Source organism: Bombina bombina, chromosome 1 (assembly GCF_027579735.1).
Source record: "Bombina bombina isolate aBomBom1 chromosome 1, aBomBom1.pri, whole genome shotgun sequence".
Classification (NCBI taxonomy): domain Eukaryota; kingdom Metazoa; phylum Chordata; class Amphibia; order Anura; family Bombinatoridae; genus Bombina; species Bombina bombina.
The window spans coordinates 1,022,845,922-1,022,868,089 of record NC_069499.1 but is presented as its reverse complement, the minus strand read 5'-3'; the positions used below and the strand labels follow the sequence as shown (position 1 = coordinate 1,022,868,089).

The 22,168-nt window shown below is 41.4% G+C and overlaps 1 protein-coding gene across 3 annotated transcripts in view; it reads right to left on the bottom strand.

Annotated features, from left to right (window-relative positions):
• The window catches only part of SRC (SRC proto-oncogene, non-receptor tyrosine kinase), a 138,898-nt gene that overhangs the window by 5,616 nt on the left and 111,114 nt on the right, over window positions 1-22,168 (bottom strand). For all 3 annotated transcript variants that reach the window (XM_053717439.1, XM_053717587.1, XM_053717509.1), the window contains 2 exons: window positions 21,989-22,142; window positions 15,298-15,429 (listed from right to left, as the gene is read on the bottom strand). In XM_053717439.1, the coding sequence (XP_053573414.1) occupies window positions 15,298-15,429; window positions 21,989-22,142 (286 nt within the window). The remainder of the gene's footprint in view (window positions 1-15,297; window positions 15,430-21,988; window positions 22,143-22,168) is intronic.

Sequence of the window (22,168 nt, the reverse complement as noted above, 5' to 3'; positions counted from 1 at the left end):
CACCTAGTGGTTACAAATATTATTACAATTTAAACAAATAAACAAAGTTAAAAACAATACACAATATACCTATTCATATGTTAAAATACATACACGCCCGTGTTCCAAAATCTATATCGGTGAGACCACCAGAAGGGTACGAGATAGGATGAGTCAACATAGATCCAATATCAGATGTGGGGATCAGGAAGCCCCTGTATCATGTCACTTTTTGAGTGCAGGCCACAATATAAGTCAGTTACGGTGGCAAATAATTGATGGAGTGGATAATTTAAGAAGAGGGGGCAATAGGGAAACCATATTAAAACAAAAGGAGTCATATTGGATACATAAATTGGATGCTTTAATTCCTAAAGGTATTAACAGAGAGCTGGACTTCAAAGTGTTTCTGTAATATATACTTATGTATTAAAAAATATTGCAATGGTCCTTAGAAAAAGTATTGCTTTGTAAAAATCAAGTATTGGTTAAAATGTATATGTATTTTAACATATGAATAGGTATATTGTTTTTAACTTTGTTTATGTGTTTAAATTGTAATAATATTTGTAACCACTAGGTGGTGGTGTTAAGAGATAGAATTCACTTTGTAACATTATACATGGGGTTAATATGTAGGCCTATAAATGCACCTCAACAGATGAGGCTCATTAGCATGATTAAGGGATAATATCCCGAAACGTTGCTGCCTACCTGCTTTGTACCTGTATGGGATAAAGATGTTCAAATAAAGCATTGAAAATTCATTGAGGTGCTGTGGATTTTTCTACCATTTCCAATATCCAGGACCAGGAATTGTCAGTACCCTCATTGTCACAACCTTAACTACGATGGCACCTGCCATTGGCTGCAATGGAAGTTACCCTTAATTCATATGGTAAAAGGCGAGAAGATGTGAGGCATGTACGTGCATGCCCCCAATAGCAAGCAACCCAAAGTCACCAGAGGCAACTAAAGGAGACAAAGGGAAACCACAACTCTGCTCTACAGTTTCCCCAATTGCACCACAGCCTGGAGGTAAGGGCCATCATGTTGTTGATTATCATAGCATGGCACGAGCAGGTCAACAACGCAGTAGGGCGAAGAACCCATTCCCCCTGGGAAGCAAGCTAAATTGAGTACCCCCAACCAAGGAGAGTATTCACTGAAAAAAGAAGTCTAGAATTAGTCAACATTTTTCTAATGAAAATTGGCCCATCTGTCTTGCATGTAGTTAAGGGCTAGGATAAAATTCCACTATCCTATATAATAAACTGCCAGGTATGTTTGTTAGATGCAGTCATGCGCAGTAGAGACTGTGCAAGGAAAAACATACCTGGTTGTTTGTATCCTGTCAGCAGAGAGGGAGACGAAAGCGGCGTGTCAGGGACATGGCGAGGGGTGCGGTCGGGCATGGCGAAGGGTGTGGGGTTCCGCGATGGGGGCGTGGCCAGGAGATAGAGCGCTAAAAGGTTTGAGAGAGAGCCAGAGAGGGGGGAGAGAGACAATGAAAGGAGGGAGAGAGAGCCAGAGAGGGGGGAGAGAGACAATGAAAGGAGGGAGAGAGAACCAAAGAGAGAGGGGGAGAGAGAGAGAGCACAAAAGAGAGGGGGGAGAGAGAGAGAGCACAAAAGAGAGGGGGAGAGAGAGAGAGAGCGCAAAAGAGGGGGGGGGAGAGAGAGCAAAAGAGGGGGGGGGGAGAGAGAGCAAAAGAGGGGGGGGGGAGAGAGAGCAAAAGAGGGGGGGGGAGAGAGCGCACAAAAGAGAGGGAGGAGAGAGAGGGCACAAAAGAGAGGGGGGAGAGAGAGGGCACAAAAGAGAGGGGGGAGAGAGAGGGCACAAAAGAGAGGGGGGAGAGAGAGGGCACAAAAGAGAGGGGGGAGAGAGGGCACAAAAGAGAGGGGGGAGAGAGGGCACAAAAGAGAGGGGGGAGAGAGGGCACAAAAGAGAGGGGGGAGAGAGGGCACAAAAGAGAGGGGGGGAGAGAGGGTACAAAAGAGAGGGGAGAGAGAGGGCACAAAAGAGAGGGGAGAGAGAGCGTACAAAAGAGAGGGGAGAGAGAGCGCACAAAAGAGAGGGGGGAGAGAACGCACAAAAGAGAGGGGGGAGAGAGCGCACAAAAGAGAGGGGGGAGAGAGCGCACAAAAGAGAGGGGGGGAGAGAGCGCACAAAAGAGAGGGGGGAGAGAGCGCACAAAAGAGAGGGGGGAGAGAGCGCACAAAAGAGAGGGGGGAGAGAGCACAAAAGATAAGGGGAGAGAAAGCACAAAAGAGAGGGGGAGGAGAGAGAGAAAACAAAAGAGAGGGGAGAGAGCAAAAGAGGGGGGAGAGAGCAAAAGAAAGGGGGGAGAGTAAAAGAAAGGGGGGAGAGAGAGCAAAAAAGAGGGGGGGAGAGAGCAAAAGAAAGGGGGAGAGAGCAAAAGAGAGGGGGAGAGAGCAAAAGAGAGGGGGAGAGAGCAAAAGAGAGGGGGAGAGAGAGTAAAAGAGAGGGGGAGAGAGAGTAAAAGAGAGGGGGGAGAAAGAGTAAAAGAGGGGGGAGAAAGAGTAAAAGAGGGGGGAGAAAGAGTAAAAGAGAGGGGGGAGAAAGAGTAAAAGAGAAGGGGGAGAGAGAGTAAAAGAGAGGGGGAGAGAGAGTAAAAGAGAGGGGGAGAGAGAGTAAAAGAGAGGGGGAGAGAGAGTAAAAGAGAGGGGGAGAGAGAATAAAAGAGAGGGGGGGAAAGAGTAAAAGAGAGGGGGGGGAGAGAGTAAAAGAGAGGGGGGGGGGGAGAGAGAGAGAGATAGCAAAAGAGAGGGGGGAGAGAGAGTAAAAGAGAGGGGGGAGAAAGAGTAAAAGAGGGGGGAGAGAAAGAGTAAAAGAGAAGGGGGAGAAAGAGTAAAAGAGAAGGGGAGAGAGAGAGTAAAAGAGAGGGGGAGAGAGAGTAAAAGAGAGGGGGGGGAGAGAGAGAGAGAGAGAGAGAGAGAGAGAGAGATAGCAAAAGAGAGGGGGGGAGAGAGTAAAAGAGAGGGGGGGAGAGAGAGAGAGAGAGAGAGAGATAGCAAAAGAGAGGGGGGAGAGAGAGAGAAAAATAGAGGGGGGGGACAGAGATCGCAAGAGAGAGGGGTTTGAGAGCGCAAAAGAGGGGAAGAGAGAGAGCGCAAGGGGTGGGACCGCTGTACTGCAAAAAATGGCCAGTGTACATGGGCTTTAGGACTAGTATATAAAATATAGGAGTACTCTCAAGTGGTACAAAGTATCATGAGGAGATCAACTGGAAACCCTGTAACTGGATAATATTCATACTGTGTTCTCTCAATGGCCTATTTAATGGACACAACACCCATCTGATTTTACTGACCACCTGGCTAAATGTTAAGCCAATATTAAATGTTTTGTAGATGATCCATTTAGATCGCCCATCTGTGGGTAATTTTGTAAACATGTATAGGTTTTGCTTATTTTTAAATACAATTTTGCTAAATTTTCAGACTCATAAAGTGACAGTACACTGTAAAATTGTTTTTATAGTGATATATTTTCAATGACTGGTTATAACAGCTGCAGAGTATAACATTTATAAATAATTGCATTTTTAGGCTTATTTGTGTATATGAAGTAGCTAATTTTGTGCCTTTAAACCACAGCCTATTACAATGGGTTGAGTTTCAGGTAATATCAGATCTCATTATATTATCACTTTATGTACACACACACACACTTGCTTCCTTATCTTATATTTGTCTGGAAAACTAAAGTTCAATACTTAGAGAGAACAATTGAAAATTATTATAATTTTATTACTTAACTATCCTGCACCCCACTGAGAGTGTAATCTATCCTGCTGGCTGTTTACTTAGGCTATTCAATAGAATATAATCCAGTATAAAAACTTTCAGTATAGGTTTGGATACCACATGCTAAATCAGCTATTTTAAAATGTCAAAATAGTTGTAAAGGAGTTAGTTGTAAACAATTTAATACACTCCAGCAGGTAAAATGGATGATTGGGAACAATTTAAAGGGGAGAAAATATTTGGGTGAACTATCCCTTTAACCAAGCCCCAAAGTTTTAGCTGTATACAGACTTCAGATTGCTTCTGTTTTTATAATAGGTCTATTCATATGCAGGTGAGGGGGTTAGGGTCTGCTCTCAGCCCCTTTCTGTGGTTGACCCAGCCTAATCTTATAAACAGTGCTAAATTGGGAGCTTCTAAGTAAGTTTTTAAAAGGTTTCATACTGGATTTTTATATCAGTATCTGTGCATATTATTCTTTATAGTAGTGTATTACATGCAGTTAAATGAAAATTGTTGTATACTGTCCTTTTAAGCTAATATTAAATATCTCCAGTGTTTGTTGCACAAATTATCACTAAAGTCAATTTATGTTCAATTGCGCAATTAATGTGTGCTTTCAAAAGCTTAAGTAGCATTTTAAAATAATATAAAATGTTACAATACTACACTTCTCATAATTCCACCTGGTTAGCAAATACAGGGAGTGCAGAATTATTAGGCAAGTTGTATTTTTGAGGATTAATTTTATTATTGAACAACCACCATGTTCTCAATGAACCCAAAAAACTCATTAATATCAAAGCTGAATATTTTTGGAAGTAGTTTTTAGTTTGTTTTTAGCTATAGCTATTTTAGGGGGATATCTGTGTGTGCAGGTGACTATTACTGTGCATAATTATTAGGCAACTTAACAAAAAACAAATATATACCCATTTCAATTATTTATTTTTACCAGTGAAACCAATATAACATCTCAACGTTCACAAATATACATTTCTGACATTCAAAAACAAAACAAAAACAAATCAGTGACAAATATAGCCACCTTTCTTTGCAAGGACACTCAAAAGCCTGCCATCCATGGATTCTGTCAGTGTTTTGATCTGTTCACCATCAACATTGCGTGCAGCAGCAACCACAGCCTCCCAGACACTGTTCAGAGAGGTGTACTGTTTTCCCTCCTTGTAAATCTCACATTTGATGATGGACCACAGGTCTCAATGGGGTTCAGATCAGGTGAACAAGGAGGCCATGTCATTAGATTTTCTTCTTTTATACCCTTTCTTGCCAGCCACGCTGTGGAGTACTTGGACGCGTGTGATGGAGCATTGTCCTGCATGAAAATCATGTTTTTCTTGAAGGATGCAGACTTCTTCCTGTACCACTGCTTGAAGAAGGTGTCTTCCAGAAACTGGCAGTAGGACTGGGAGTTGAGCTTGACTCCATCCTCAACCCGAAAAGGCCCCACAAGCTCATCTTTGATGATACCAGCCCAAACCAGTACTCCACCTCCACCTTGCGGGCGTCTGAGTCGGACTGGAGCTCTCTGCCCTTTACCAATCCATCCACGGGCCCATCCATCTGGCCCATCAAGACTCACTCTCATTTCCTCAGTCCATAAAACCTTAGAAAAATCAGTCTTGAGATATTTCTTGGCCCAGTCTTGACGTTTCAGCTTGTGTGTCTTGTTCAGTGGTGGTCGTCTTTCAGCCTCTCTTACCTTGGCCATGTCTCTGAGTATTGCACACCTTTTCTGAGCCGGTTAAGTCCTTCTTTTGACCCATTTTGCCAAAGGAAAGGAAGTTGCCTAATAATTATGCACACCTGATATAGGGTGTTGATGTCATTAGACCACACCCCTTCTCATTACAGAGATGCACATCACCTAATATGCTTAATTGGTAGTAGGCTTTCGAGCCTATACAGCTTGGAGTAAGACAACATGCATAAAGAGGATGATGTGGTCAAAATACTCATTTGCCTAATAATTCTGCACTCCCTGTATGTATGTGGAGAACACTGTGCATAGTTTTAAAACCTATTTGCATTGGTAATTGTCATTGTGTTTCAATGACTGAAAATATGGAGAAAATAATCACATTTAAAAAAAAAAAAAAAAAAAAAAACCTTAAAAAAAGGACGATAATGACAAGTTATTTGTCTGAAGGAAAAATAAACATCTGTTGAATCACTTAGAGGAATGTTCAACGAGGAATTCTAATGCTAAAGGCACACAGCTCACTTATGAGCAAGGTTACGTAGGTTGGACTGTATGGTGCTATACTAGTTGGGGCACTACACTTCACCATAACAAACCTCTCTAGACAACACTGATGGCTGTTAAAACATGAACCTACTGACAAGTCAGCCACCTGGAAGGTATGTTGTTATAGCTGCGCCTGTTCTGACATGAGCCATGAATGCAGATAAGAATTCAGGGAACACTGACAGTGCAGAAGTAAAGACGTAAATGGGGAAAAATAAACTAGAAATAAAATACCAAGTAAATGATTGGGGGAAATTTCACTAAGATGTCTCATTACTCTCCAGCTTCACTAATTCTTACATTACTTTCTGCAGCTGATTTAAAAAAATAAAAAAAGGTAGAAATCAGTGAGTTGTATAGAATTTAAATTGATGAAGCTGAAGAATATGGAGAAATGCCTTAGTAACTTTTACCAAAAGGTTTAAAGTGATTGAACAGACCTTTTATTTTCAATACTGTTATTTTAACTTTGAGGTTCTTAATAGGATTATTATTTTTCTGTCAATATAAAATAAGAAAAAAAAGACCTATTTTAAATACCACATTATTGCTTATGTCCAGGATGTGGAGTTAAATGCATACTCCTTTTAAAGCGATATGAAGCCATAGATTTTCCTTCAGATAGTGTGTCAATTTTAATTTATTTCTATTCTCAAATTGACTGTTCTCTAGGTCAGTGATTTTTAACCTTTTTTTTGCCGTGGCACACTTTTTTACATTAAAAAATCCTGTGGCACACCACCATCCCCAAATTTAAAAAAAATCACATATTGTAGCCTAATACAGCATATATATATATATATACACATACACACAAACACACACATACTGTATGTATTGTGCTGTTATGCCATGCCTCCTACAAACTACCCCTGCACTGGGAGTAAAAAACAAGCAAAGTTTAAAAAATATGTCACACTGTTGTCAGTCTGCCATGGCACACCTGAGGATCTCTTATGGCACACTAGTGTGCCACGGCACACTGGTTGAAAAACACTGCTCTAGGTATCCTTTTTTGAAAGCAGGTAGATAGCTTTAGAAGTATGCGCATGTCTGGATCACTATATGTCAACAGTTTTGCAAGCTTTCAGTGATCGTATACATTTGCAAGAGCACTAAATGGCCGCAGTATTTACCACCATACAGAGCTCCAGAGACACGTGCACACTACCTACCTAGGTATCTCAAACAAAAAATTGATAATAGAAGAAAAATGGGAAACTTTTTTTTTTAATGTTTGCTCTATCCGCAAAGCTTCTAAGGTAATTTACCTATAAATCAATTTTAAATGCATATTTATTTTTTATTTTATTCTGAAGATCCTTCCTAAGCTGTTCATTTTAGGTTTATAAAGTGGTGGGGCAGGGATAATTTTAAAAGCAAAAGTTTTAAATTTTGTGGATTTTGTCTTTATATAAACTGAACGTTATTAAACGGGACATGATACCCATAATTTTTTTTCTTTTATGATTTACATAGAACATACAATTTAAAACAGCTTTCTATATTTAGTTTTAATATCAAACCTGCTTCATTCCCTTGTTTTCCTTTGTTGAAGGAGTAACAAAGCACTACAGGAGCTATCTAAAAACATTGAGTGAGCCAATGGCAAGAAGCATATATGTGCAACCACCAATCACCAGCTTACTCCCAGTAGTGCATTGCTACTCCCAAACCTACCTAGTTATGCTTTTTAACAAAGGGTACCAAGGGAAGGAAACAAATAAGATACTTGAAGTAGATTGGAAAGTTATTTTAAAATGACAAATTTTAAAAACATAATTTATATAAAATAACTTACCTGATAAATTAATTTCTTTCATGGTGGCAAGAATCCACAAGCTAGTTACTGATGGTATATACATTCCTGCCAGGAGGGGGCAAAGTTTTCCAAACCTCAAATGCCTATAAATACAGCTCCCACCCCACTCATACTTCAGTTTAATGTATAGCCAAGTTAGTGAGGTGTATAAGGAAAAGCATAAAAAAGAGGAACAGGATAAATAATGTGCTTTATACAAAAAAGAGCATAACCACCCAAAAAATGGGTGGGTCTCATGGACTCTCGCCACCATGAAATAAATTAATTTATCATCAGGTAAGTTCTTACATAAATTATGTTTTCTTTCATATAGGTGGATAGAGTCCACAAGCTAGTTACTGATGGGATATAATATCCAAGATGTGGAAGTCCACGAGTAACTATATAGAGGGAGGGATAAAATAAAAACAGCTATTTCCGCTGAGAAATTAAATCCAAAAAAATTAGTACGTTTTCTTAAACATAAAAAAAAAAAAAAAAAACACAACTTAAAAATCACACACTAGAATCAAACTGAGATATGAGTAAAGTGGGAGGTGTATTTATAGGCATTTGAAGTTTGGGAATCTTTGCCCCCTCCTGGTAGTAATGTATATCCCATTAATAACTAGCTTGTGGACTCTCGCTACCTATATGAAAGAAATGGACAGTCTACACCAGAATTGTTATTGTTTAAAAAGATAGATAATCCCTTTATTACCCATTCCCCAATTTTGCATAACCAACACAGTTATATTAATATACTATTTACCTCTGTGATTATCTTGTATCTAAATCTCTGCAGACTGCCCCCCTTATTTCAGTTCTTTTGACAGACTTGCATTTTAGCCAATCACTGTTGACTCCTAAGTAACTCCACGGACATGTGCACAATGTTATCTATATGGCACACATGAACCAACACCTTCTAGATGTGAAAAAAATGTCAAATGTAAGCCTTCAAGGGCTAAGAAATTAGAATAGGAGTTTACCTAGATTTAGCTTTCAAATAAGAGAACAAAGCAAAACTGAAAATAAAAGTAAATTGGAAAGTGCCATATCTGAATCATGAAAGTTTATTTTTGAGTAGACTGTCCCTTTAAGTCACAATAAAAACAGAATTTATGTTTACCTGATAAATTTCTTTCTCCAACGGTGTGTCCGGTCCACGGCGTCATCCTTACTTGTGGGATATTCTCTTCCCCAACAGGAAATGGCAAAGAGCCCAGCAAAGCTGGTCACATGATCCCTCCTAGGCTCCGCCTACCCCAGTCATTCGACCGACGTTAAGGAGGAATATTTGCATAGGAGAAACCATATGGTACCGTGGTGACTGTAGATAAAGAAAATAAAATATCAGACCTGATTAAAAAAACCAGGGCGGGCCGTGGACCGGACACACCGTTGGAGAAAGAAATTTATCAGGTAAACATAAATTCTGTTTTCTCCAACATAGGTGTGTCCGGTCCACGGCGTCATCCTTACTTGTGGGAACCAATACCAAAGCTTTAGGACACGGATGAAGGGAGGGAGCAAATCAGGTCACCTAAATGGAAGGCACCACGGCTTGCAAAACCTTTCTCCCAAAAATAGCCTCAGAAGAAGCAAAAGTATCAAACTTGTAAAATTTGGTAAAAGTGTGCAGTGAAGACCAAGTCGCTGCCCTACATATCTGATCAACAGAAGCCTCGTTCTTGAAGGCCCATGTGGAAGCCACAGCCCTAGTGGAATGAGCTGTGATTCTTTCGGGAGGCTGCCGTCCGGCAGTCTCGTAAGCCAATCTGATGATGCTTTTAATCCAAAAAGAGAGAGAGGTAGAAGTTGCTTTTTGACCTCTCCTTTTACCTGAATAAACAACAAACAAGGAAGATGTTTGTCTAAAATCCTTTGTAGCATCTAAATAGAATTTTAGAGCGCGAACAACATCCAAATTGTGCAACAAACGTTCCTTCTTTGAAACTGGTTTTGGACACAGAGAAGGTACGATAATCTCCTGGTTAATGTTTTTGTTAGAAACAACTTTTGGAAGAAAACCAGGTTTAGTACGTAAAACCACCTTATCTGCATGGAACACCAGATAAGGAGGAGAACACTGCAGAGCAGATAATTCTGAGACTCTTCTAGCAGAAGAAATCGCAACTAAAAACAAAACTTTCCAAGATAATAACTTAATATCAACGGAATGTAAGGGTTCAAACGGAACCCCCTGAAGAACTGAAAGAACTAAATTGAGACTCCAAGGAGGAGTCAAAGGTTTGTAAACAGGCTTGATTCTAACCAGAGCCTGAACAAAGGCTTGAACATCTGGCACAGCTGCCAGCTTTTTGTGAAGTAATACCGACAAGGCAGAAATCTGTCCCTTCAGGGAACTTGCCGATAATCCTTTTTCCAATCCTTCTTGAAGGAAGGATAGAATCCTAGGAATCTTAACCTTGTCCCAAGGGAATCCTTTAGATTCACACCAACAGATATATTTTTTCCAAATTTTGTGGTAAATCTTTCTAGTCACAGGCTTTCTGGCCTGAACAAGAGTATCGATCACAGAATCTGAGAATCCTCGCTTCGATAAAATCAAGCGTTCAATCTCCACGCAGTCAGCTGGAGTGAAACCAGATTCGGATGTTCGAACGGACCCTGAACAAGAAGGTCTCGTCTCAAAGGTAGCTTCCAAGGTGGAGCCGATGACATATTCACCAGATCTGCATACCAAGTCCTGCGTGGCCACGCAGGAGCTATCAAGATCACCGACGCCCTCTCCTGCTTGATCCTGGCTATCAGCCTGGGGATGAGAGGAAATGGCGGGAACACATAAGCTAGTTTGAAGGTCCAAGGTGCTACTAGTGCATCCACTAGAGCCGCCTTGGGATCCCTGGATCTGGCCCCGTAGCAAGGAACTTTGAAGTTCTGACGAGAGGCCATCAGATCCATGTCTGGAATGCCCCACAGGTGAGTGACTTGGGCAAAGATTTCCGGATGGAGTTCCCACTCCCCCGGATGCAATGTCTGACGACTCAGAAAATCCGCTTCCCAATTTTCCACTCCTGGGATGTGGATAGCAGACAGGTGGCAGGAGTGAGACTCCGCCCAAAGAATAATTTTGGTTACTTCTTCCATCGCTAGGGAACTCCTTGTTCCCCCCTGATGGTTGATGTACGCAACAGTCGTCATGTTGTCTGATTGAAACCGAATGAACCTGGTCCTCGCAAGCTGGGGCCAGGCCTGGAGCGCATTGAATATCGCTCTCAGTTCCAGAATATTTATCGGTAGAAGAGATTCTTCCCGAGACCAAAGACCCTGAGCTTTCAGGGATCCCCAGACCGCGCCCCAGCCTATCAGACTGGCGTCGGTCGTGACAATGACCCACTCTGGTCTGTGGAACATCATCCCTTGAGACAGATTGTCCAGGGACAGCCACCAACGGAGTGAGTCTCTGGTCCTCTGATTTACTTGTATCTTCGGAGACAAGTCTGTATAGTCCCCATTCCACTGACTGAGCATGCACAGTTGTAATGGTCTTAGATGAATGCGCGCAAAAGGAACTATGTCCATCGCCGCCACCATCAACCCGATCACTTCCATGCACTGAGCTATGGAAGGAAGAGGAACGGAATGAAGTATCCGACAAGAGTCCAGAAGCTTTGTTTTTCTGGCCTCTGTTAGAAAGATCCTCATTTCTAAGGAGTCTATAATTGTTCCCAAGAAGGGAACCCTTGTTGACGGGGATAGAGAACTCTTTTCCACGTTCACTTTCCAGCCGTGAGATCTGAGAAAGGCCAGGACAATGTCCGTGTGAGCCTTTGCTTGAGGAAGGGACGACGCTTGAATCAGAATGTCGTCCAGGTAAGGTACTACTGCAATGCCCCTTGGTCTTAGCACCGCTAGAAGGGACCCTAGTACCTTTGTGAAAATCCTTGGAGCAGTGGCTAATCCGAAAGGAAGCGCCACGAACTGGTAATGTTTGTCCAGGAATGCAAACCTTAGGAACCGATGATGTTCCTTGTGGATAGGAATATGTAGATACGCATCCTTTAAATCCACCGTGGTCATGAATTGACCTTCCTGGATGGAAGGAAGGATAGTTCGAATGGTTTCCATCTTGAACGATGGGACCTTGAGAAATTTGTTTAAGATCTTGAGATCTAGGATTGGTCTGAACGTTCCCTCTTTTTTGGGAACTATGAACAGATTGGAGTAGAACCCCATCCCTTGTTCTCTTAATGGAACAGGATGAATCACTCCCATTTTTAACAGGTCTTCTACACAATGTAAGAACGCCTGTCTTTTTATGTGGTCTGAAGACAACTGCGACCTGTGGAACCTCCCCCTTGGGGGAAGTCCCTTGAATTCCAGAAGATAACCCTGGGAGACTATTTCTAGCGCCCAAGGATCCAGAACATCTCTTGCCCAAGCCTGAGCGAAGAGAGAGAGTCTGCCCCCCACCAGATCCGGTCCCGGATCGGGGGCCAATATTTCATGCTGTCTTGGTAGCAGTGGCAGGTTTCTTGGCCTGCTTTCCCTTGTTCCAGCCTTGCATTGGTCTCCAAGCTGGCTTGGCCTGAGAAGTATTACCCTCTTGCTTAGAGGACGTAGCACCTTGGGCTGGTCCGTTTTTACGAAAGGGACGAAAATTAGGTCTATTTTTTGCCTTGAAAGGCCGATCCTGAGGAAGGGCGTGGCCCTTACCCCCAGTGATATCAGAGATAATCTCTTTCAAGTCAGGACCAAACAACGTTTTCCCCTTGAAAGGAATGTTTAGTAGCTTGTTCTTGGAAGACGCATCAGCCGACCAAGATTTCAACCAAAGCGCTCTGCGCGCCACAATAGCAAACCCAGAGTTCTTAGCCGCTAACTTAGCCAATTGCAAAGAGGCGTCTAGAGTGAAAGAATTAGCCAATTTGAGAGCATTGATTCTGTCCATAATCTCCTCATAAGGAGGAGAGTCACTATCGAGCACCTTAAGCAGTTCATCAAACCAGAAATATGCGGCAGTAGTGACAGGGACAATGCATGAAATGGGTTGTAGAAGGTAACCCTGCTGAACAAACATCTTTTTAAGCAAACCTTCTAATTTTTTATCCATAGGATCTTTGAAAGCACAACTATCCTCTATGGGAATAGTGGTGCGTTTGTTTAAAGTAGAAACCGCTCCCTCGACCTTGGGGACTGACTGCCATAAGTCCTTTCTAGGGTCGACCATAGGAAACAATTTTTTAAATATGGGGGGAGGGACGAAAGGAATACCGGGCCTTTCCCATTCTTTATTAACAATGTCCGCCACCCGCTTGGGTATAGGAAAAGCTTCTGGGAGCCCCGGCACCTCTAAGAACTTGTCCATTTTACATAGTTTCTCTGGGATGACTAAATTTTCACAATCATCCAGAGTGGATAATACCTCCTTAAGCAAAATGCGGAGATGTTCCAATTTAAATTTAAATGTAATCACATCAGATTCAGCCTGCTGAGAAATGTTCCCTAAATCAGTAATTTCTCCCTCAGACAAAACCTCCCTGGCCCCCTCAGATTGGGTTAGGGGCCCTTCAGAGATATTAATATCAGCGTCGTCATGCTCTTCAGTAACTAAAACAGAGCAGCCACGCTTACGCTGACAAGGGTTCATTTTGGCTAAAATGTTTTTGACAGAATTATCCATTACAGCCGTTAATTGTTGCATAGTAAGGAGTATTGGCGCGCTAGATGTACTAGGGGCCTCCTGAGTGGGCAAGACTCGTGTAGACGAAGGAGGGAATGATGCAGTACCATGCTTACTCCCCTCACTTGAGGAATCATCTTGGGCATCATTGTCATTATCACATAAATCACATTTATTTAAATGAATAGGAATTCTGGCTTCCCCACATTCAGAACACAGTCTATCTGGTAGCTCAGACATGTTAAACAGGCATAAACTTGATCAGAAAGTACAAAAAACGTTTTAAAATAAAACCGTTACTGTCACTTTAAATTTTAAACTGAACACACTTTATTACTGCAATTGCGAAAAAAAAACTCTAAGCCATCTCCGTGGAGATGTTGCCTGTACAACGGCAAAGAGAATGACTGGGGTAGGCGGAGCCTAGGAGGGATCATGTGACCAGCTTTGCTGGGCTCTTTGCCATTTCCTGTTGGGGAAGAGAATATCCCACAAGTAAGGATGACGCCGTGGACCGGACACACCTATGTTGGAGAAAGGAAGTTTTTATGGACTATTATAGACTTCTGGGACTTTTAAATTGCCATTGTTAATCTCCTAATTAGGTTTGCCAAGATAGCCTTCTTTACTTTATGACTACAAGTTCAGAGGCTTAGCAAAAGTTTTTGGAGACATAGTTTGTTTGTATGTCCTTTATTTTAATTGTTTTTACATTTGAAAATAAATGTTCTATTTCTTAAAGAGCTGGTACCTGTCTTTACCTGGTGAAGCCGATGGGCTTGATACTTACCTGCTATCCAACTAAAAGCTTAGTGATCGCTCTGTTAAGTGTGAGTACTTTTTCAAACCTTGAGTTGGGTTTTTTCTGAACAAACTATACCATTATTTGTTTCACTTTTTTCTCCTTATGTGGTAGATCTATTAAGTTATCCTGGGAGAGCAGAGGGGGCTAAATACCTATCTGATGTCAAACTAGGAGCTTAGTCATAGCTCCTGATAGTGTGAGTATTTTTTCACACAAATATTTAGAAAAAAGTGTTAAAGGAACAGTATACTGTAAAATTGTTTTTCCCTTAATGTGTTTTCAATTACTTTTTAAGCAGCTGCAGAGTATAAAATGTATGAGAATTTGCTTGTTAAGGTTTATTTGTGTATATGAAGTAGCCGATTGTGTTTTGAAGCCATAACCTAATAAAATGGGTTGAGCTTGTAGGTATAATCAGATCTCATTACTTTATCACATTGTGTACATATACATGCTTCTTCATCTTATACCTGTCCATAAACCAATCACCAATACTTAGAGAGAACAATGGAAAAACAACATTTAATTACCTTATCTCCTCTAAAACCCACTGGGAGTGTAATTTCTTCTACTGGCTGTTTTAACACAGCTTGGCCTTGAGGCCCAAAATTTTCAACATAGGTGGGGATACCACAGGCTAAATAAGCTATTTCATATGCCAATATAAGGGTAATGGAAATACTTGTAAACAATTTAATACACTCTAGCAGGTAAAGTGGATCATTGGGAACAAATTAAAGGAGACATTTTTTGAGTAAATTGTCCCTTTAACCATCTTCACTATTGTCTGTTTTTACTTCTTTTTTTTTCTTGAAAGAACAACACACTCATCTAGGAATATTTCCTATTATTGGAATACTCCATGTACATCTGAGACTAATATATCCTTTTTTGAACTTTTGTTTCATGAAACAAATACCATATCAATAGTGATTTTGCTGTGATGTGCTATTTATATAAATGTAAGAGTAACAAAGAATGACATTGGAAGTTTAACAAGTTGGACATGCAGAAGATACTCACCAGGGTATGGCACTCTACCCTTTGTGGTTAGCTCTGTAAGGAGGATTCCAAAAGACCAGACATCTGACTTAATGGTAAATCTTCCATAAAGCGCTGCCTCTGGGGCTGTCCACTTAATAGGAAATTTGGCACCTAAAGAAAGGAAAGGACCGAGTGCATAACAGGACTGAGAATCTTTATACAAATCAAACAAATATACTTGGCAGCATACACAGTCTAATATTCTTTATAGATATTCTAGACACAGATCAACAGAACAAGTTTGTTACATTGTTATTATCAGTCATAACTACACAGATCCAAAACATTACACTCATTAAAATAACAAAATTAAAAAAATAAAATAAAAACATACATTTATGCTTACCTGATCAAATGTATTTCCGGATATGGCGAGTCCACAGAATCATCAATTACTAGTGGGAATATACCTCCTGGCCAGCAGGAGGAGGCAAAGAGCACCACAGCAAAGCTGCTATATATGTCGCTTCCCTTACCCATAACCCCCAGTCATTCAGCCAAAGGGAAATGTAAAGAGATAACACAAAGGTGTAGAGGTGCCTGAGGTTTTAGTAAAAATAACTGTCTTAAAATAAAATGTGGCCCGTGGATTCGCCATATCCCGAAATAAATAAATTTATCAGGTAAGCATAAATTATGTTTTCTTTCCTAAGATATGGTGAGTCCACGGAATCATCAGTTACTAGTGGGAACCAATACCCAAGCTAGAGGACACAGATGATTAGGGAGGGACAAGACAGGTAACCTAAACAGAAGATACCACTGCTTGAAGAACCTTTATACCCCCAAAAGAAGCCTCAACCGAAACAAAGAATCAAAATTTGTAAAATTTTGGGAAAAAAATATGCAAAGAAAAACTAAGTGGCAAACTAGCAAATCTGTTCCACAGAAGCTTCATTTTGAAAGCCCAAAAAGAAGAGACAGCCCTCGAATAATGAGCCATAACTCTCTCGGGAAACTGCAGCCCCGCAATCTGAAAAGCAAACAAAGTAAACTTCTCAACCAGAAAAAAAGGAGTAGCAGTAGTTTTCTAATACAGAGAAAACAAACAAAAACAGAAGCCTGCACAACATCCAAATTCTGCACACACGTACCTCAAAAAAAAAAGAATGAGGACACAGAGAGGGAACAAAACTAAATTCCCAAACAATATTTCCACTTAGGATAAAAAAACAGAATTTATGCTTACCTGATAAATTACTTTCTCTTGCGGTGTATCCAGTCCACTGATTCATCCTTACTTGTGGGATATTCTCATTCCCTACAGGAAGTGGCAAAGAGAGCACACAGCAGAGCTGTCCATATAGCTCCCCCTCTGGCTCCGCCCCCCAGTTATTCGACCGACGGTTAGGAGAAAAAGGAGAAACCATAGGGTGCAGTGGTGACTGTAGTTTAAACAAGAAATTTTAACCTGACTTAATTGCCAGGGCGGGCCGTGGACTGGATACACCGCAAGAGAAAGTAATTTATCAGGTAAGCATAAATTCTGTTTTCTCTTGCAAGGTGTATCCAGTCCACGGATTCATCCTTACTTGTGGGATACCAATACCAAAGCTTTAGGACAAGGATGAAGGGAGGGAACAAGACAGGTAACCTAAATGGAAGGCACCACTGCTTGCAAAACCTCTCTCCCAAAAATAGCCTCCGAAGAAGCAAAAGTATTGAATTTGTAAAATTTAGCAAAAGTATGCAGTGAAGACCAAGTCGCTGCCTTTCAAATCTGTTCAACAGAAGCCTCATTTTTGAAAGCCCAAGTGGAAGCCACAGCTCTGGTGGAATGAGCTGTAATTCGTTCAGGAGGCTGCTGCCCAGCAGTCTCATAAGCCAATCGGATGATGCTTTTCAACCAGAAGGAAAGAGGTAGCAGTCACTTTCTGACCTCTACTCTTACCAGAATAGACAACAAACAAAGATGATGTTTGTCTGAAATCCTTAGTTGCTTGTAAATAGAATTTCAAAGCACGAACCACATCAAGATTGCGTAAAAGCCGTTCCCTTCTTAAAAGCTGGATTAGGACACAGAGAAGGAACAATAATTTCCTGGTTAATGTTCTTATTAGAAACAACTTTAGGAAGAAAACCAGGTTTGGTACGCAAAACTACCTTATCTGCATGGAACACCAGATAGGGTGAATTACACTGCAAAGCAGACAATTCTGAAACTCTTCAGAAGATATAGCTACCAAAAACAAAACTTTCCAAGATAATAACTTAATATCTATGGAATGTAAAGGTTCAAACGGAACCCCTTGAAGAACTGAAAGAACTAAATTTAGACTCCATGAAGGAGCCAAAGGTTTATAGACAGGCTTGATTCTGACTAAAGCCTGTGCAAACGCTTGAACATCTGGTACTTCTGCCAGACGCTTGTGTAAAAGGATAGACAGAGCGGATATCTGTCCCTTTAAGGAACTAGCTGACAAACCTTTCTCCAATCCTTCTTGGAGAAAAGACAATAACCTTGGAATCCTAATCTTACTCCACAAGTAACCCTTGGATTCACACCAACAAAGATATTTCCGCCATATCTTATGGTAAATTTTCCTGGTGACAGGCTTTCTAGCTTGGAACAGAGTATCTATGACTGATTCAGAGAACCCACGCTTGGATAGAATTAAGCGTTCAATCTCCAAGCAGTCAGCTGCAGAGAAACTAGATTTGGATGCTTGAATGGACCCTGTATTAGAAGATCCTGTCTCATTGGCAGTGTCCCTGGTGGGACAGATGACATGTCCACTAGGTCTGCATACCAAGTCCTGAGTGGCCACGCAGGGGCCACGCATTGCCTTGGGGTCCCTGGACCTGGATCCGTAAAGAGGAAGTTTGGTGTTCTGACGGGACGCCATCAGATCCAACTCTGGAATGCCCCATAGCTGGGTCAGCTGAGCAAAAACCTCCGGGTGGAGTTCCCACTCCCCCGGGTGAAAAGTCTGACGACTTATGAAATCCGCTTCCCAGTCGTCTACTCCTGGGATGTAAATTGCAGATAGACGGCAAGAGTGATCCTCCGCCCACCTGATTATCTTGGTTACTTCCTTCATCGCTAAGGAACTCTTTGTTCCTCCCTGATGATTGATGTATGCTACAGTCGTGATGTTGTCCGACTGAAATCTGATGAATTTGGCTGCCGCTAGCTGAGGCCATGCCTGGAGCGTGTTGAATATCGCTCTCAGTTCCAAAATGTTTATCGGGAGAAGAGACTCTTCCCGAGACCATAGGCCCTGAGCTTTCAGGGAGCCCCAGACCACGCCCCAGCCTAACAGACTGGCGTCGGTCGTTACAATGATCCACTCCGGTCTGCGGAAGCACATTCCCTGAGACAGGTTATCCTGAGACAACCATCAGAGAAGAGAATCTCTGGTTTTCTGGTCCAGTTGGATTTGAGGAGACAAATCTGCATAATCTCCTTTCCACTGTTTGAGCATGCACAATTGCAGAGGCCTGAGATGAATTCGAGCAAAAGGGACTACGTCCATTGCTGCTACCATTAATCCGATTACCTCCATGCACTGAGCTACAGATGGCCAAGGAATGGAATGAAGAGCTCGGCAAGAACTTAAAATCTTTAACCTTCTGACCTCCGTCAGATATATTTTCATTTCTACCGAGTCTATTAACGTTCCCAGGATGGGAACCCTTGTGAGCGGGGACAGAGAACTTATTTCGGTGTTCACCTTCCACCCGTGAGACCTTAGAAAGGCTAGAACAATATCCGTATGAGCCTCGGCTCTGGGAAAAGACGACGCCTGTATTAAGATGTCATCCAGATAAGGTGCTACTGCAATGCCCCGCGGTCTTAGTACCGCTAGAAGGGACCCTAGCACCTTTGCGAAAATTCTGGGAGCGGTGGCCAACCCGAAGGGAAGGGCCACGAACTGGTAATGCTTGTCCAGAAAAGCGAACCTTAGGAACTGATGGTGATCTTTGTGGATAGGAATATGAAGGTACACATCCTTTAGATCCTTGGGTAGTCATATATTGACCTATTGACCTTCCTGGATCATCGGTAAGATTGTCCGAATGGTCTCCATCTTGAATGATGGAACTCTGAGGAATTTGTTTAGAATTTTTAGATCCAGGATTGGCCTGAAAGTTCCTTCCTTTTTGGGAACCACAAACAGGTTTGAGTAAAAACCCAGTCCGTGTTCTGTAATTGGAACTGGATATATCACTCCCATCTTGAGTAGATCTTCTACACAGCGTAAGAACGCCTCTTTCTTTGTCTGGTCTGTAGACAGATGAGAAATGTGGAACCTTCCCCTTGGAGGAGAGTCCATGAATTCTAGAAGATATCCCTGAGCAACGATCTCTAATGCCCAGGGATTGGGAACATCTCTTGCCCAAGCCTGAGCAAAGAGAGAGAGACTGCCCCCTACCAGATCCGGTCCCGGATCGGGGGCTACCCCTTCATGCTGACTTAGTAGCAGCCGCAGGCTTTTTGGCCTGTTTACCCTTGCCTTGGGCTGTGAAGAGTTACCCTCTTGCTTTGCGGTTGCAGAGGTTGAAGCAGGACCGCTCCTGAAGTTGCGAAAGGAACGAAAATTAGCCTTGTTTTTAGCCTTAAAAGGCCTATATTGCGGGAGGGCATGGCCCTTTCCCCCAGTGATATCCGAAATAATCTCTTTCAACTTGGGCCCGAAAAGGTTCTTTCCCTTGAAAGGAATATTCAGTCATTTTGTTTTGGACGACACGTCGGCCGACCATGATTTAAGCCAAAGCGCTCTGCGCACCATGATGGCAAAACCAGAATTTTTCGCCGCTAACTTAGCTAATTGCAAAGCGGCATCTGTGATAAAAGAATTAGCCAGTTTTAGAGCATTAATTATATCCATGACTTCGTCATATGAAGTCTCCCTCTGGAGCGACTCCTCCAGCGCCTCAAACCAAAAAGCCGCTGCAGTAGTTACAGGAATAATGCAGGCAATAGGTTGGAGAAGGAAACCTTGTTGAACAAATATTTTTGTTCCTAACTGCTTGAAAGTCACAACTGCCCTACTGAAGAGACTAACGTGGAGTACGGCTAGACCCAGTCTTTAAGTAAAAGATCAGAGCAAACCTACTCTGGTTTTAAACTAATAAAATCTTGATTGAAGAGAAATAAATCCAATCTCCAGACACCAGTTTTACCTCCTCCTTGCACCACAGGCAAAGAGAATGACTGGGGGTTATGGGTAAGGGAACTGACATATATAGCAGCTCTGCTGTGGTGCTCTTTGCCTCCGCCTGCTGACCAGGAGTGAAATTCCCACTAGTAATTGATGATTCTGTAAACTCACCATATCTTAGGAAAGAAAATGTTTTTGTAATTTATTAAAAAAAAAAATGTTACATGTTTTACCTGATAAAAGTCAAATCAAAACCTCCCATAAAAAACCCTAATGTTAGTTGCTAATTTATGCAAACAACAGTCTGATTTACCCTATATGGCCCACTCCTGCTGTGCTCATTTCAGGTCTTTTAATCAGTGGGTAAATATTTGGCTCAAACACATCACAAAATGTTATGTACATAGAGGTGCTGCACTTTCCAATAAAATAAAATAAATAAAACAGAAACAAAAGAAGTGGGAATTGTGATGCAAATACGTTGATTAATGATTCAGCAGATTACAAATAGTCCCAAGTGCAGACTAGAATATTCCATTTGTCACATGGCTTAGACAATGATTCATAGCAATTCATATTGGCATCTGGCTTTTTCACAAACTTAGGGAAATTATTTGGCTGCAGAAATTTATAGTCATGCAGGTCCTGTATGTATTTAACCCATTCAAAAATGTTTTTTTGTATTTTTTCCACCCTAAAAATCTTCAATATGTAAAAAAAAATATCTTATGGTTGCTGAGTGCCCACAAACACACGATCCGTTTGAATTTGTGCCTATTTAGAGTGTTAGATTGCCGAAACTGGCCTCTTCCCCCTCCTCCCCAATATCACTTAAGGGATTCAGCTCAACATACAGATAAACTATACAAATATTAAGCACTCAGAGAAAAGAGCACATGTAAAACATTCTGTAAAAAGCTCATACATGCACAATGGTTAAAAAATATTTTCTTTTAACTGATGAGCCGACACTCAATATTTTGAGTCTCTCAGGGCTAGGATAGCAACATGTATTGCCATAGACTGATAGGTACCTAAATCAACAAACCTGACTAGCACCAACTGTTCAACAACTGCTACTCAAAAAAAAAAAAAAAAAAAGCATTCCATTTTGAATGTACCTACCTTTATAAAGGCATATATTTTTTTAGATTGGGTTGAATGCATCTGGAATGGTCTAAAGCACTTCAAGTTCTCTTAATTAAATTTTGCAATGTATATGGACATCAATTAACTAAACTGATAAAGAACATAATGCATTGAATAAAAACTAGCTCTGCAGAATATGATAAGCTGTATAACTTTTGGCTGATATGTACTCACTTTTCCGTTTGATTCTTGATGTCTATACACAAACATTTTGCTGGGTATTTAATTGTGTGACATCTTCTGAACTATATAGCAATGAGACGCGAGTACCTATACATGGTTTTACAACACACTAGATTGCACTGTTATGCTGAGTATTTATATACTTAACCAACATGCGGCAATATAGAGTTACTGTGTAAATAACCACAAAAATGGTGCTGCTTTAATTAAAATTATGGAGTACATGTAGTTACCTTGCCGTGCTGTGTACTCATTATCCTCAATTAGTCGCGCCAGCCCAAAGTCAGCCACTTTACACACTAGATTCTCTCCCACCAGGATGTTTGCCGCCCGGAGATCACGATGCACATAATTCATACGCTCCACATAGGCCATGCCAGAGGAAATCTGCAAGGAAAACAAGTAGTGAAGCA